The sequence below is a fragment of the Pelophylax lessonae genome (genome assembly GCF_965119305.1).
Source record: "Pelophylax lessonae genome assembly, chromosome: 4".
NCBI lineage: Eukaryota > Metazoa > Chordata > Amphibia > Anura > Ranidae > Pelophylax > Pelophylax lessonae.
Window position 1 is genome coordinate 364,857,909 of NC_138771.1, and position 17,585 is coordinate 364,875,493.

At 43.7% G+C, this 17,585-nt stretch overlaps 1 protein-coding gene across 1 annotated transcript in view; it reads left to right on the plus strand.

The window, feature by feature from the left end:
- Positions 1-880: 880 nt before the first annotated feature.
- The window catches only part of MAT2B (methionine adenosyltransferase 2 non-catalytic beta subunit), a 78,532-nt gene continuing 61,827 nt past the window's right edge, over positions 881-17,585 (plus strand). Inside the window, exon 1 of the mRNA XM_082257157.1 lies at positions 881-1,016. Within this exon, the coding sequence (XP_082113283.1) occupies positions 954-1,016 (63 nt within the window). The 5' untranslated portion in view covers positions 881-953. The remainder of the gene's footprint in view (positions 1,017-17,585) is intronic.

A 17,585-nucleotide genomic window follows, 5' to 3' on the forward strand; every position in this document is an offset into this window, starting at 1 on the left:
ATGCCAATCAGTGCTGCCTTTCAGTGCCACCTATCATTGTCCATCAGTGCTGCATATTAGTGCCTCCTCATCAGTGCTGCCTATTACGGCTCATCAGTGCTGCAAATCAGTGCCACCTCATCAGTGCCCATTAGTGCTGCATACTAGTGCCTCCTCATCAGTGCCACCTATCAATACTCATCAGTGCTGCATATTAGTGTTACCTCATCAGTGCCACCTATCAGTGCTGCATATCAGTGCCACCTATCAGTGCTGCATAGCAGTGCCACCTATCAGTGCTCATCATTGCTGCATATTAGTGCCACCTCATCAGTGCCCTTCAATGCCACCCCATCAGTGCAGCCTCTCAGTGTCCATCAGTGAGGAAGAAAATTACTTATTTGACAAACTAAAAAAAAAATTTTTTTCAAAATTCTTGGTCTTTTTTGCCATGAAAAGAAAGCTGTATGTGTGGGAAGAACATGATAAACATTTCATATGAATACAGTTTTGTAAGACCGTGCAATTGTCTTTCAAAAGTGTGAGAGCGCTGAAAATAGGCCTGGGCATGAATGGGGTAAAGTGCCCAGTAGCAATACATTTAGCATTAGTTCAGTGTAACCTGAAGTGGTGCCCAGCGTCCCGCTCTGTGCCTGTCTGACATACATTGAAGGAGCATACATGCATAGCTCTGCCATGTCCTGGACATATAGCGGGAGTGACGTCACGTGTTTATTGGTCCCCATACCTGGCGGTGTGCATGTCGCAGCCAGCACGCGGACCGGGGTCATAGAGTGTACTGTGTACAGCTGAATAACAGAAGTTTCGCAACTCGCGCTCTGATAGGTCAGTATGGAGCTGTATGTTTATTCTTGGCCAATCGGACGCGCAGTCACGCCCATCCTCAGTCTGTGCAGATTTGCTTGTCACAGGTTCGCTGTGTTCGCTACAGGACAGGATAGAAGAAGATAAACATGGAGGGCCGATACTTCGACCTGAAGATCCGATTCCGGCCGGGCTGTGTGCAATTGGTGCAGGTGAGGGACGGGGCATGAGAGGGGCCTGGGCAACGGAGCGGGCATGGTACTGCACCTAGGCCGCACTGCTTCCAACAGAAGGGTGAGGAGTACCGATCGCTGTGTGTGTACAATGTGGACTGAGAGCTCCATGGACAGACACCTCACCTGTGTGTGGTGCAGAATGGGTGTATGTGATTGTGGTGGAGAAGGGGATGTATATATATATATATATATATATATATATATATATATATATATATAAATTGTGGTACAGAATGGTGTGGGTGTGTTTGATTGTGGTGCACAATAGTGTATATTTATGATTGTGGTAGAGAATGGTGTGTATGTGATTGTGGTGCAGAATGGGTGTGTGTGATTGTGGCGCAGAGAGGTGTGTGTGATTGTGGTGCAGAATGATGTGTGTGTGTTATTGTGGTGCAGAATGGTGTGTGTGATTGTAATGGATAATGGTATGTGTGTGTGTGTGTATGTGATTGTGGTGCAGAATAGTGTCTGTGTATGTGATTGTGGTGCAGAATGGTGTATGTGATTGTAATGGATAATGGTATGTGTGTGTGTGTGTGTGTGTGTGTGATTGTGGTGCAGAATAGTGTCTGTGATTGTGGTGCAGAATGGTGTGTGTGTGATTGTAATGGATAATGGTATGTGTGTGTGTGTGTGTGTGTGTGTGTGTGTGTGTGTGTGTGATTGTGGTGCAGAATAGTGTCTGTGATTGTGGTGCAGAATGGTGTGTGTGTGATTGTGGTGCAGAATGGGTGTGTGTGATTGTGGCGCAGAGAGGTGTGTGTGATTGTGGCGCAGAGAGGTGTGTGTGATTGTGGCGCAGAATATGTGTGTGTGATTGTGTGGTGCAGAATGGTGTGTGTGTGTGTGTGTGTTATTGTGGTAAGGAATGGTGTGTGTGTGTATGTGATTGTGGTGCAGAATGGTGTGTGTGTGTGTGATTGTAATGGATAATGGTATGTGTGTTTGTGTGATTGTGGTGCAGAATAGTGTCTGTGTATGTGATTGTGGTGCAGAATGGGTGTATGTGATTGTGGTGCAGAATGGTGTGTGTGTGATTGTAATGGATAATGGTATGTGTGTGTGTGTGTGTGTGTATGTGATTGTGGTGCAGAATAGTGTATGTGATTGTGGTGCAGAATGGTGTGTGATTGTAATGGATAATGGTATGTGTGTGTGATTGTGGTGCAGAATGGTGTGTGATTGTAATGGATAATGGTATGTGTGTGTGATTGTGGTGCAGAATGGTGTGTGTGTGTGATTGTGGTGCAGAATGGTGTGTGTGTGTGTGTGATTGTAATGGATAATGGTGTGTGTGTGTGTGTGTGTGTGATAGTGGTGCAGAATAGTGTCTGTGTATGTGATTTTGGTGCAGAATGGTGTGTGTGTGTGATTGTAATGGTATGTGTGTGTGATTGTGGTGCAGAATAGTGTCTGTGTATGTGATTGTGGTGCAGAATGGTGTGTGTGTGTGTGATTGTGGTGCAGAATGGGTGTGTGTGATTGTGGTGCAGAGAGGTGTGTGTGATTGTGGCGCAGAGAGGTGTGTGTGATTGTGGCGCAGAGAGGTGTGTGTGATTGTGGTGCAGAATGATGTGATTGTGTGGTGCAGAATGGTGTGTGTGTTATTGTGGTGCAGAATGGTGTGTGTGATTGTAATGGATAATGGTATGTGTGTGTGTGTGTGTGTCTGTATGTGATTGTGGTGCAGAATAGTGTCTGTGTATGTGATTGTGGTGCAGAATGGTGTATGTGATTGTGGTGCAGAATGGTGTGTGTGTGATTGTAATGGATAATGGGATGTGTGTGTGTGTGTGTGTGTGTGTGTGTGTGTGTGTGTGATTGTGGTGCAGAATAGTGTCTGTGTATGTGATTGTGGTGCAGAATGGTGTGTGTGTGATTGTGGTGCAGAATGGGTGTGTGTGATTGTGGTGCAGAATGGGTGTGTGTGATTGTGGCGCAGAGAGGTGTGTGTGATTGTGGCGCAGAGAGGTGTGTGTGATTGTGGCGCAGAATATGTGTGTGTGATTGTGTGGTGCAGAATGGTGTGTGTGTGTGTGTTATTGTGGTGCAGAATGGTGTGTGTGTGTGTGTGTGTATGTGATTGTGGTGCAGAATGGTGTGTGTGTGTGTGTGATTGTAATGGATAATGGTATGTGTGTGTGTGTGTGTGATTGTGGTGCAGAATAGTGTCTGTGTATGTGATTGTGGTGCAGAATGGGTGTATGTGATTGTGGTGCAGAATGGTGTGTGTGTGTGATTGTAATGGATAATGGTATGTGTGTGTGTGTTTGATAGTGGTGCAGAATAGTGTCTGTGTATGTGATTGTGGTGCAGAATGGTGTGTGTGTGTGATTGTAATGGATAATGGTATGTGTGTGTGTGATTGTGGTGCAGAATGGTGTGTGTGTGTGTGTGTGTGTGTGATTGTAATGGATAATGGTATGTGTGTGTGTGATTGTGGTGCAGAATGGTGTGTGTGTGTGTGATTGTAATGGATAATGGTATGTGTGTGTGTGATTGTGGTGCAGAATGGTGTGTGTGTGTGTGATTGTGGTGCAGAATGGTGTGTGTGTGTGTGTGATTGTAATGGATAATGGTATGTGTGTGTGTGTGTGTGTGTGATTGTGGTGCAGAATAGTGTCTGTGTATGTGATTGTGGTGCAGAATGGGTGTATGTGATTGTGGTGCAGAATGGTGTGTGTGTGTGTGTGTGATTGTAATGGATAATGGTATATGTGTGTGTGTGTGATTGTGGTGCAGAATAGTGTCTGTGTATGTGATTGTGGTGCAGAATGGGTGTATGTGATTGTGGTGCAGAATGGTGTGTGTGTGTGTGTGTGTGTGTGATTGTAATGGATAATGGTATGTGTGTGTGTGTGTGTGTGTGTGTGTGTGTGTGTGTGTGTGTGTGTGTGTGTGTGTGATAGTGGTGCAGAATAGTGTCTGTGTATGTGATTGTGGTGCAGAATGGTGTGTGTGTGTGTGTGTGTGTGATTGTAATGGTATGTGTGTGTGATTGTGGTGCAGAATAGTGTCTGTGTATGTGATTGTGGTGCAGAATGGTGTGTGTGTGTGTGATTGTGGCGCAGAGAGGTGTGTGTGATTGTGGTGCAGAATGATATGTGTGTGTTATTGTGGTGCAGAATGGTGTGTGTGATTGTAATGGATAATGGTATGTGTGTGTGTGTATGTGATTGTGGTGCAGAATAGTGTCTGTGTATGTGATTGTGGTGCAGAATGGTGTATGTGATTGTGGTGCAGAATGGTGTGTGTGTGATTGTAATGGATAATGGTATGTGTGTGTGTGTGTGTGATTGTGGTGCAGAATAGTGTCTGTGTATGTGATTGTGGTGCAGAATGGTGTGTGTGTGATTGTGGTGCAGAATGGGTGTGTGTGATTGTGGCGCAGAGAGGTGTGTGTGATTGTGGCGCAGAGAGGTGTGTGTGATTGTGGTGCAGAATATGTGTGTGTGATTGTGTGGTGCAGAATGGTGTGTGTGTGTGTGTTATTGTGGTAAGGAATGGTGTGTGTGTATGTGATTGTGGTGCAGAATGGTGTGTGTGTGATTGTAATGGATAATGGTATGTGTGTTTGTGTGATTGTGGTGCAGAATAGTGTCTGTGTATGTGATTGTGGTGCAGAATGGGTGTATGTGATTGTGGTGCAGAATGGTGTGTGTGTGATTGTAATGGATAATGGTATGTGTGTGTGTGTGTGTGTGTGTGTGTGATAGTGGTGCAGAATAGTGTATGTGATTGTGGTGCAGAATGGTGTGTGATTGTAATGGATAATGGTATGTGTGTGTGATTGTGGTGCAGAATGGTGTGTGTGTGATTGTAATGGATAATGGTGTGTGTGTGTGTGTGTGTGTGTGTGTGTGTGTGATTGTGGTGCAGAATAGTGTCTGTGTATGTGATTGTGGTGCAGAATGGTGTGTGTGTGTGTGTGATTGTGGTGCAGAATGGGTGTGTGTGATTGTGGTGCAGAGAGGTGTGTGTGATTGTGGCGCAGAGAGGTGTGTGTGATTGTGGTGCAGAATGATATGTGTGTGTGGTGCAGAATGGTGTGTGTGTTATTGTGGTGCAGAATGGTGTGTGTGATTGTAATGGATAATGGTATGTGTGTGTGTCTGTATGTGATTGTGGTGCAGAATAGTGTCTGTGTATGTGATTGTGGTGCAGAATGGTGTATGTGATTGTGGTGCAGAATGGTGTGTGTGTGATTGTAATGGATAATGGTATGTGTGTGTGTGTGTGTGTGTGATTGTGGTGCAGAATAGTGTCTGTGTATGTGATTGTGGTGCAGAATGGTGTGTGTGTGATTGTGGTGCAGAATGGGTGTATGTGATTGTGGTGCAGAATGGGTGTGTGTGATTGTGGTGCAGAATGGGTGTGTGTGATTGTGGCGCAGAGAGGTGTGTGTGATTGTGGCGCAGAATATGTGTGTGTGATTGTGTGGTGCAGAATGGTGTGTGTGTGTGTTATTGTGGTAAGGAATGGTGTGTGTGTATGTGATTGTGGTGCAGAATGGTGTGTGTGTGTGTGATTGTAATGGATAATGGTATGTGTGTTTGTGTGATTGTGGTGCAGAATAGTGTCTGTGTATGTGATTGTGGTGCAGAATGGGTGTATGTGATTGTGGTGCAGAATGGTGTGTGTGTGATTGTAATGGATAATGGTATGTGTGTGTGTGTGTGTGTGTGTGTGTGTGTGTGTGTGTGTGTGATAGTGGTGCAGAATAGTGTATGTGATTGTGGTGCAGAATGGTGTGTGATTGTAATGGATAATGGTATGTGTGTGTGATTGTGGTGCAGAATGGTGTGTGTGTGTGATTGTGGTGCAGAATGGTGTGTGTGTGTGTGTGATTGTAATGGATAATGGTGTGTGTGTGTGTGTGTGTGTGTGATAGTGGTGCAGAATAGTGTCTGTGTATGTGATTTTGGTGCAGAATGGTGTGTGTGTGTGATTGTAATGGTATGTGTGTGTGATTGTGGTGCAGAATAGTGTCTGTGTATGTGATTGTGGTGCAGAATGGTGTGTGTGTGTGTGATTGTGGTGCAGAATGGGTGTGTGTGATTGTGGTGCAGAGAGGTGTGTGTGATTGTGGCGCAGAGGTGTGTGTGATTGTGGTGCAGAATGATATGTGTGTGTGTGATTGTGTGGTGCAGAATGGTGTGTGTGTTATTGTGGTGCAGAATGGTGTGTGTGATTGTAATGGATAATGGTATGTGTGTGTGTGTGTGTCTGTATGTGATTGTGGTGCAGAATAGTGTCTGTGTATGTGATTGTGGTGCAGAATGGTGTATGTGATTGTGGTGCAGAATGGTGTGTGTGTGTGATTGTAATGGATAATGGGATGTGTGTGTGTGTGTGTGTGTGTGTGATTGTGGTGCAGAATAGTGTCTGTGTATGTGATTGTGGTGCAGAATGGTGTGTGTGTGTGTGATTGTGGTGCAGAATGGGTGTGTGTGATTGTGGTGCAGAATGGGTGTGTGTGATTGTGGTGCAGAATGGGTGTGTGTGATTGTGGCGCAGAGAGGTGTGTGTGATTGTGGCGCAGAGAGGTGTGTGTGATTGTGGCGCAGAATATGTGTGTGTGATTGTGTGGTGCAGAATGGTGTGTGTGTGTGTGTTATTGTGGTGCAGAATGGTGTGTGTGTGTGTGTGTATGTGATTGTGGTGCAGAATGGTGTGTGTGTGTGTGTGTGTGATTGTAATGGATAATGGTATGTGTGTGTGTGTGTGTGATTGTGGTGCAGAATAGTGTCTGTGTATGTGATTGTGGTGCAGAATGGGTGTATGTGATTGTGGTGCAGAATGGTGTGTGTGTGATTGTAATGGATAATGGTATGTGTGTGTGTGTTTGATAGTGGTGCAGAATAGTGTCTGTGTATGTGATTGTGGTGCAGAATGGTGTGTGTGTGTGTGATTGTGGTGCAGAATGGTGTGTGTGTGTGTGTGTGATTGTAATGGATAATGGTATGTGTGTGTGTGTGATTGTGGTGCAGAATGGTGTGTGTGTGTGATTGTAATGGATAATGGTATGTGTGTGTGTGATTGTGGTGCAGAATGGTGTGTGTGTGTGATTGTGGTGCAGAATGGTGTGTGTGTGTGTGTGTGTGTGATTGTAATGGATAATGGTATGTGTGTGTGTGTGTGTGATTGTGGTGCAGAATAGTGTCTGTGTATGTGATTGTGGTGCAGAATGGGTGTATGTGATTGTGGTGCAGAATGGTGTGTGTGTGTGTGATTGTAATGGATAATGGTATGTGTGTGTGTGTGTGTGTGTGATAGTGGTGCAGAATAGTGTCTGTGTATGTGATTGTGGTGCAGAATGGTGTGTGTGTGTGATTGTAATGGTATGTGTGTGTGATTGTGGTGCAGAATAGTGTCTGTGTATGTGATTGTGGTGCAGAATGGTGTGTGTGTGTGTGATTGTGGCGCAGAGAGGTGTGTGTGATTGTGGTGCAGAATGATATGTGTGTGTGATTGTGTGGTGCAGAATGGTGTGTGTGATTGTAATGGATAATGGTATGTGTGTGTGTGTATGTGATTGTGGTGCAGAATAGTGTCTGTGTATGTGATTGTGGTGCAGAATGGGTGTATGTGATTGTGGTGCAGAATGGTGTGTGTGTGATTGTAATGGATAATGGTATGTGTGTGTGTGTTTGATAGTGGTGCAGAATAGTGTCTGTGTATGTGATTGTGGTGCAGAATGGTGTGTGTGTGTGTGTGATTGTAATGGATAATGGTATGTGTGTGTGTGATTGTGGTGCAGAATGGTGTGTGTGTGTGTGTGTGATTGTAATGGATAATGGTATGTGTGTGTGTGATTGTGGTGCAGAATGGTGTGTGTGTGTGTGATTGTAATGGATAATGGTATGTGTGTGTGTGATTGTGGTGCAGAATGGTGTGTGTGTGTGATTGTGGTGCAGAATGGTGTGTGTGTGTGTGTGTGTGATTGTAATGGATAATGGTATGTGTGTGTGTGTGTGATTGTGGTGCAGAATAGTGTCTGTGTATGTGATTGTGGTGCAGAATGGGTGTATGTGATTGTGGTGCAGAATGGTGTGTGTGTGATTGTAATGGATAATGGTATGTGTGTGTGTGTGTGTGTGTGATTGTGGTGCAGAATAGTGTCTGTGTATGTGATTGTGGTGCAGAATGGGTGTATGTGATTGTGGTGCAGAATGGTGTGTGTGTGTGATTGTAATGGATAATGGTATGTGTGTGTGTGTGTGTGTGTGTGTGTGATAGTGGTGCAGAATAGTGTCTGTGTATGTGATTTTGGTGCAGAATGGTGTGTGTGTGATTGTAATGGTATGTGTGTGTGATTGTGGTGCAGAATAGTGTCTGTGTATGTGATTGTGGTGCAGAATGGTGTGTGTGTGTGTGATTGTGGCGCAGAGAGGTGTGTGTGATTGTGGTGCAGAATATGTGTGTGTGATTGTGTGGTGCAGAATGGTGTGTGTGATTGTAATGGATAATGGTATGTGTGTGTGTGTGTATGTGATTGTGGTGCAGAATAGTGTCTGTGTATGTGATTGTGGTGCAGAATGGGTGTATGTGATTGTGGTGCAGAATGGTGTGTGTGTGATTGTAATGGATAATGGTATGTGTGTGTGTGTTTGATAGTGGTGCAGAATAGTGTCTGTGTATGTGATTTTGGTGCAGAATGGTGTGTGTGTGTGTGATTGTAATGGTATGTGTGTGTGATTGTGGTGCAGAATAGTGTCTGTGTATGTGATTGTGGTGCAGAATGGTGTGTGTGTGTGTGATTGTGGCGCAGAGAGGTGTGTGTGATTGTGGTGCAGAATATGTGTGTGTGATTGTGTGGTGCAGAATGGTGTGTGTGATTGTAATGGATAATGGTATGTGTGTGTGTGTGTATGTGATTGTGGTGCAGAATAGTGTCTGTGTATGTGATTGTGGTGCAGAATGGGTGTATGTGATTGTGGTGCAGAATGGTGTGTGTGTGATTGTAATGGATAATGGTATGTGTGTGTGTGTTTGATAGTGGTGCAGAATAGTGTCTGTGTATGTGATTGTGGTGCAGAATGGTGTGTGTGTGTGTGATTGTAATGGATAATGGTATGTGTGTGTGTGATTGTGGTGCAGAATGGTGTGTGTGTGTGTGTGTGTGTGTGTGTGATTGTAATGGATAATGGTATGTGTGTGTGTGATTGTGGTGCAGAATGGTGTGTGTGTGTGATTGTAATGGATAATGGTATGTGTGTGTGTGATTGTGGTGCAGAATGGTGTGTGTGTGTGATTGTGGTGCAGAATGGTGTGTGTGTGTGTGTGTGATTGTAATGGATAATGGTATGTGTGTGTGTGTGATTGTGGTGCAGAATAGTGTCTGTGTATGTGATTGTGGTGCAGAATGGGTGTATGTGATTGTGGTGCAGAATGGTGTGTGTGTGTGTGTGTGATTGTAATGGATAATGGTATGTGTGTGTGTGTGTGATTGTGGTGCAGAATAGTGTCTGTGTATGTGATTGTGGTGCAGAATGGGTGTATGTGATTGTGGTGCAGAATGGTGTGTGTGTGTGTGTGTGTGATTGTAATGGATAATGGTATGTGTGTGTGTGTGTGATTGTGGTGCAGAATAGTGTCTGTGTATGTGATTGTGGTGCAGAATGGTGTGTGTGTGTGTGTGATTGTAATGGTATGTGTGTGTGATTGTGGTGCAGAATAGTGTCTGTGTATGTGATTGTGGTGCAGAATGGTGTGTGTGTGTGTGATTGTGGCGCAGAGAGGTGTGTGTGATTGTGGTGCAGAATGATATGTGTGTGTGATTGTGTGGTGCAGAATGGTGTGTGTGATTGTAATGGATAATGGTATGTGTGTGTGTGTATGTGATTGTGGTGCAGAATAGTGTCTGTGTATGTGATTGTGGTGCAGAATGGTGTGTGTGTGTGTGTGATTGTAATGGATAATGGTATGTGTGTGTGTGTGTGATAGTGGTGCAGAATAGTGTCTGTGTATGTGATTGTGGTGCAGAATAGTGTGTTTATTGTGTGGTGCAGAATGATGTGTGTGAGTGATTGTGTGGTGCAGGATGGTGTGTGTGTTGAGGTGTGGGGGGTAGTGCAGAATGGTGTGTGTGTGTGTGAGAGAGATTGTGGTGCAGAATGATTTGTGTGTGGTAATTGGTGTGTGTACGTAATAGTTTGTGGTGCAGAATGGTGTGTGTGTTATTGTGTGGTGCAGAAGGGTGTGTGCGTGTTGAGGTGGGGGGGGGGGGGGTAGTGCAGAATGATGTGTGTGTGTGTGTGAGAGAGAGAGATTGTGGTGCAGAATGATTTGCGTGTGTGATGTGTGGTGCAGAATGGTGTGTGTTTGTGTGAAGGTCATGTTTTTTACTTCTCTAGTGCTTTTGCTACCATGAGATCTGCTCTCCTGGGCAAGCAGGTAACCATCATACAGGTTGATGTCTCCCTCCTGTCATGGATTGACTACGCGCTAAGATGCCATTAACCGCTTAAGGACCGAGCCTTTTTCTGACACATGTTGTTTACAAGTTAAAACGGCGGCCTTTCAGGTGCAATTTTTTTTTGGAAAGAATACACTTCACTCAATTATAAAAAACTAAACAGTAAAGTTAGCCCATTTTTTTTTTTTTGATATTGTGAAAGATGATGTCACGCCGAGTAAATAGATACCTAACATGTTACAGTTTATAATTGGGCACACTCGTGGAATGGCGACAAACTACGGTACCTAAAAATCTCCATAGGCGATGCTTTAAAAAATGTTAACGGTTACCAGTTTAGAGTTACAGAGGAGATCTTGTGCTAGAATTATTGCTGTAAACATTCCTTGTGACAGTAATAGGCAGGGACAGCGACTCTTTATGGAGGGATCGGGGGTCTAAAAGACCCAAAATCCCTCCTTTGCACTTCAAAGTATTTAAAACGCTGAAATCTGTATGTTTGATTAGACACTTATTTTTTTTAAATCAGTGCCATTGGCTGCGGAGTAAACTGGAAGTGATGTGACGTCGCTTCAGGGTTACATGATCGGAGACCTGATCAAAGCTGAATCTGGCTTCGTTCAGGACTCCAGCCAGCTGGCGGACGTGTCAGCTGGTTGCCCGAGTCTCCCGGTGGGATGAGCGACCCAGGCAGAGCCACAGAAGGTGGCGGGAGGGGGACGTCCCCTCCCACTCACTGAGATAATGGCTGAGCAGCTGCTGAGCCGCACCTATGTTATCTACAGAAAGCTGACCGCCGGCTCTAAAAAAAACAGTACCGGGTTGATCCCTTCAGCTGCAGGCATCACCCCGCTACAACCACTTCTTCAAGCTGACATTGAGGCATGTTGGTTTGCGGGAAGTGGTTGTAGTTCATGTGCGTGTAAATGTAGGTCTCCAAATACTTTTGACAATATAGTGTACTTCTCTGCTTTTAATTGGATATCACATGGTCTGTCCACCAATTTCATGCCTATTGCCAAGTACCAGTTACATTAAGTACTTTGGAGAATATACTTTTTAGTAAGTATTGTGGGGTGTTTTCTAATTACAGGCAATATTTCCCCTTTTCTAGTCTCTTTTGGATCGACGACCCCTGTGCCTCTCTGCCCTATACTGTACAGGGATATTTTGCATAGGCTTTTCTTTGTAAAGTATGGGGTGCTTAATGTTTTGTGCATGTTTTTTTTTTTCTCCCTAAGTGGTATAGACAGAATAGTCTATTCTTTTTTGTGGGGGGGGGGGGGGGGGGCTCCATTTTTTTGGGAGGGGGGGGATTTTATGTGCTTGTATGTAACTTACTTTTTTTGCAATTAAAAAAACGTGTGTGTATATGTATGTGTGTATATATATATATATATATATATATATATATATATATATATATATATATATATATATATATATATATATATATATATATATATATATATATATATATATATATATATATATATATAATATATATATATATATATATAATTTTTTTTTTCTTTTTAACAGCTTTTTTTTACTCACATATGTGATAATTTTTTTGGTGACAGGTTCTCTTTGACGAGACATTCAGTGCCTAAAAGACTCCCCTGTGCTCTACTAAATATAATGACGTGTGTCCACTCTTCTGCCGCCCCTCTACCCTCTGGCGCCCACTATGCCAGTCCGAGGGCCTCCGATGGGCAAGGGGAGCCCAGGATACGTAGCAGAGGTGGGGCACTTTACCCAGTTGGGTGGCTTCCAACTGACAAGAGTAGAAAAAAACAACCTGCCCTATCAGGGGATGTAAATTGTGCATTCCTGCAACAGTGAATGGGTTGACAAAAGCCCAGGCACCAGTTTGCAATTTCTAGTCGACTTGGCATTTGCGATTTGTCAAGCACTTTATTAGGCTGCATTCACACTTGAGCGTAGCGTTTTTGCGTGGTTTTTAACGCGATTTTTACCGCGTTTTTCAGGCGTTTTTTTTTCAGGCGTTTTTGGAGGCAGGCATTGACATCTAACTAAAACGCTGGTAATCAGCCCAAAAAGAAGCTCATGTACTTTTTTGAGCGTTGGGCATTTTGCTTCAGGCGTTAAAATGCTCAGATGTGAACAGGGGCCATTTAAATGAATGGGGTTTTATTTGTTGGGCGTTTTGGAACTTTTTTTTTTTTTTAGCGTTTTTGGAGCTGAAAAACGCTCAAAAACGCCCAGGTGTGAATGAAGCCTTAGGCTGCATTCACATGTCAGCTTATAATCGCGGGCAGAACCGCCGCGGTTCCACCCGCGATTCGGAGATTTATTGCAAATCGCGGGACGCCTAGCTTTGCCCGTTGATTTGCAATAGCCCCCCAAACGCCGAGCGATGTTGCCGCGATTTACGCCCGCCGAATCGCGGCAACATCGCGCAAACAAAATCGCGGGACGCAATATGCTCCAAAGAAGCTCTTGTACTTTTTTGGAGCGTATTGCGTCCCGCGATTTTGTTTGCGCGATGTTGCCGCGATTCGGCGGGCGTAAATCGCGGCAACATCTCTCGGCGTTTGGGGGGCTATTGCAAATCAACGGGCAACGCTAGGCGTCCCGCGATTTGCAATAAATCTCCGAATCGCGGGCGGAACCGCGGCGGTTCTGCCCGCGATTATAAGCTGACATGTGAATGCAGCCTTAGACTTCTAAAACATAAACAAATGTTTATTTAACTCATTACATTTTTATTTATTTTTTATTTTTTTGTTATGGCTTTCTGCAGCACCATATTAAGGCTACATTCACACCTGAGCGTAGCGTTTTCGTGCGTTTTTTTACCGCAATTTTTACTGCGATTTTTGTGCAGGCGTTTTTAGATTGAATAGAGACCAATGGAAAACGCGTGTAATCTGCCCAAAAAGAAGCTCATGTACTTTTTTGAGCGTTGGGTGTTTTGTATACAGCATCAAACGCTCAGATGTGAACAGGGGCCATTGAAATGAATAGGATTTGTCTTGTTGGGCGTTTTGAGAGCTGATCCTAGAGCAGAAAAACTCCCCAAAAACGCCTACATGTGAACGGAGCCTAAGCAAAAAAAAAAACGAATGCCTATATTTTAAATTAATTATTTTTTTAAAAACTTTTGGGGGGACCAGTGACATTACTACAGTAATCAGTGCTAAAACTATGCACGGTTACTGTAGTAATGACACTGGCAGGGAAGGTGTTAACTCAGGGGCGATCAAAGGGTTAAGCCTAGGGTGTTTACTAGCTGTGAGGGGTGGAATCAACACAGAGACCTGGGTTTCTAAATAGGAGTATCACAGGCGCTCTGTTCATTCCAAAGAGAACAGCGGTCTGCTGTGTTTACAACAGCAGACCATCATTCTCTCTCCAGGGGGAGCGATCGTGGGTGCCTGGTGGCAATCGCAACCTTCGGCCTCATGGATCGGCTTCCCCACTGCCTAATGGGGGCACGCATGCACCCCCAGGAGCACTCCTGTGAACCAACGTACCCATACATAGGTTCACACAGCTGAGCCAGCCTGCCGCAGTATTTCTGCGGCGGGTGGTCAGCAAGTGGTTAAAACTGAATTGAGCTAATAAATCGTGTGTCAGGTAGGATCTATGAACAATGGGTCTATATCTCATATTTACAGTATATGTGTGTGTGTGTGTATTTATGTGTGTGTGTGTATACAGTGTACGTGTATGTATGTATGTATGTATATTATATAAACATAGATTAATATATATCTAATGTGTTCTACATAGAACTGTTGCCAAAGAGAGAAAGGAGATCAGAAATATGCCACAGCATTTGCACATGTGCATGCGATCACCCAACATCCTACCTCAGCTCCAATCGCATAAAGGCAATAATTTAGTGGTTGAAAAGTTGTAAATGTCAAAAGTGAAAGTAAACAAAACATACAAAATATATAAAATAGGAGATATTTACAGTATACCTATAAGTAGGCCTTATTATAGGCTTACCTATAGGTAATAGTCAGAGATGGGGGTTTTGTCCCACTTTAACCACTTTACCGCTGCTCACTAGAGCTCTACTGCGGCAAAGTGGTTCGTTATCATCTGGCGACGTAGACCTATGTCGCCAGACACTCCCACTTCTCTTCCCTGTATTCAGTCACAGCGGGAGTCGGGCCAGGGGAGGAGCGGCGGTAATCATCGCCGCTCTTCCCCGATCGTCGGGGAATCGAGTCTGGAGATCCGCCCGCTTGTGTAAACAAAGCGGGCGGATCTACTAAGTGACAGGCAGTGACAGATTGCAGGGTTCAGCATAGCTGAACATGCGATCTGTCCCTGTGTCACTCAGTCACCTCCCCCCACACACGTTAGTAAGCACCAGGCATACATTAACCCCTCCCTCTCCAATAAAATTAACCCCTTCCCTGCCAGTGTCATTTTACAGTAACAGTGCATATTTATAGCACTGATTACTGTAGTAATGTCACTGGTAACCCCAAAAGTGTCAAATATGTCAGTCAAGGGTCCGATCTATCCGCCGCAATGTCACAGATCGCCGCCATTACCCGTTAAAACACCAAAAACGTCAGAAATCTTTCCCTTAGTTAGTAAACGCAATAACTTTTGCGCAAACCAATCAAAATACGCTTATTGCGATTTTTTTTTTTTTTTTTTTTTTTTTTTTTTTTTTTACCAAAAATATGTAGCAGAAAACAAATTGGCCTAAAATGATAAAAAAAAAATAGATTTTTTCTTTGGGGGAATTTCATATAAAAAAAAGTGAAAAATATTGTTATTTTTTCAAAATTGTCGCTTTTTTTTGTTTATAGCACAAAAAGTAAAAATCGCACAGGTGATCAAATACCACCAAAAGAAAGCTCTGTTTGTGGGAAAAAAAGGACATAAATTTCGTTTGGGTACGGCGTTGCATGACCGCGCAATTGTCAGTTAAAATCACGCAGTGCCGAATCGCAAAAAGTGGCCTGGACGGAAGACAGCAAAATCCTCCGGTGGTAAAGTGGTTAAACTATAGTCTGGTCCTGGACCCTTCTCAGCCCTTGACTGTGCAATGAAGAAGTCCTCACTCACATGCAGCAGCTTCTGAATAGTAACCAGTATAATGTGGACAAGATATTTGTGATAAACCTGGTAAAGTTTAAATAATAAAACAAAATTGAAATCCTTTATCTTCCCTGATTTAGCCAAATTCTCTTTTTTTTGTGTGTATAGGCGTATCACACTTGTCCACTGCAGCTCACTGTGGGAAAGTTTTGGCAATGGATAAATACGCAGGCCTAGGTGGGGCCAGGTGCTCATTGGCAAGACACACCAGTGACAAATCTAAAAGCCATATCCCCTGCAACATTTTACATTTCATTTTTATTTTTTTTTAAACGTCTCTGTATTGCATAAGTGGCAACTTTGGTCTGAATTCAGAAGCATTTCAGCATTACCTCACCATTACAGGACGCTGCATGAGGTGGACTTTACTGACAGGCTCAACAGGTATTTGTGGAACTTTGCATTGGATCTAAGAAAAACAAATGGTAAGTGCTGATGCACTTATAATGTAGTACTGCAACACAGGAACACACGCACATGTTTGGGGGGGTTGTTAGCTCAATAGTAGTGCTCACTAGTGAGTTCAGTCCACACCAGATCTGCTGTTTCAAGGCTTCTTGGCCTGCTTGCTGACCACTTCACATAGGAGAACGGCGGCACAGCGGTTCTCCTGCGCTGGACCACGTAGCGAATACGTGACCCAGCTCTTCTGGGTGGGGGGCGCACGTTGACTGTGCTGTTAGAAGTTGCAGCACAAGCCGATTATCTAGTCCCGGCCAATGATTAACAGGACAGAGCTCTGTGAATGTAAACAACACAGCTCTGTCTTGTCAGCGGGGATGTGTCAGTTTTTGTTTCCCTGCAAAGCAGGGAATAAAAACTGGCACATCCCTTAGTAAAAACAGCACACAGTGAATGCACCAAGCACTTTTAGGCACACATTTAACCTCTTGATCACCCTAGATGTTAACTCGTTCCCAGTAAGTGTCTATAGTACAGTAACTATATTGTTTAGCACCAATCACTGTATTAGTGTTACTGGTCCCCACAAAGTGTCAGTGTCAGATTACCCAACATACTATGACAATCACCCTTATCACCACCATTACTAGTATAAAAAAATAAATAATAAATTCCAGTGTATATATCCCATAGTTTGCGCAAACCAATCAGTATGCGACTATTGTGATTTTTTTTTTTTTTTTACCAAAAATATGTAGCAGACTACATAATGGCCTAAATTTATGAAAAAATTAGATTTTTTCTTTTTTTTTTATTATTGGATGTTATATAGCAGAAGTAAAAAAAATATTTTTTTGTTTTTTTGTTTTTTTTTTCAAAATTCTTTGTATTGTTTTGTTTATAGATCAAAAAATGAAAAACCCCATGGTAATCGAAGACCACTGAAAGAAAGCTCTATTTGTATGAGAAAAAAAGTATAAATTTAATTTTGGTACAGTGCTGCATGACCGCACAATTGTCAGTTAAAGTAACACAACCAAACAGTTGCCCTTGCAGGGGTTCCTACCATAACTACAACATATGGAAATAAACAACTTCAGCCTGCTGGCTTTGTTTTGCAGCACCGCTGCCCAGGTCTCAGGCTTAGACCTCTGGTTTGGTTACGCATATTGCCTCACTCTCATCACCATTGAGGTCTCATGCAACCTCTGCATCTGAAACTCAGCTTTCTCACAGCTCCCTGCTGTACGTGCCCATGCCCTGACCACTTGATAGGGGGACCCCTGACACCCCGAGCTCTCTCAGTCCACTGAGACCTTTAAATTCTCTGTCCTCTGGACTCCATCGTCTTGACCATCTGTCCTCCAGACTCGCTTAGCTGACATGACTTTCTCAGCCCTCTGGACAAGGATCCTCCTGTCTCCAGCATGCAGTATAGTCTCCTGAGTACACCTGTCTCCCAATGGTAGCCCTGACCTGCTGTCAGACGTTTAATTATAAGGCCAGTGCACATCTGCACACCCACCCTGGTGGTTTTCGACAAGGTCTGTACACTGGGTAAAGGCTTCATCCCACCTAAGTCTCTTTGAAGCCTCTGGCCTCTAGAACTCAGTCTGGGAATTATAAAT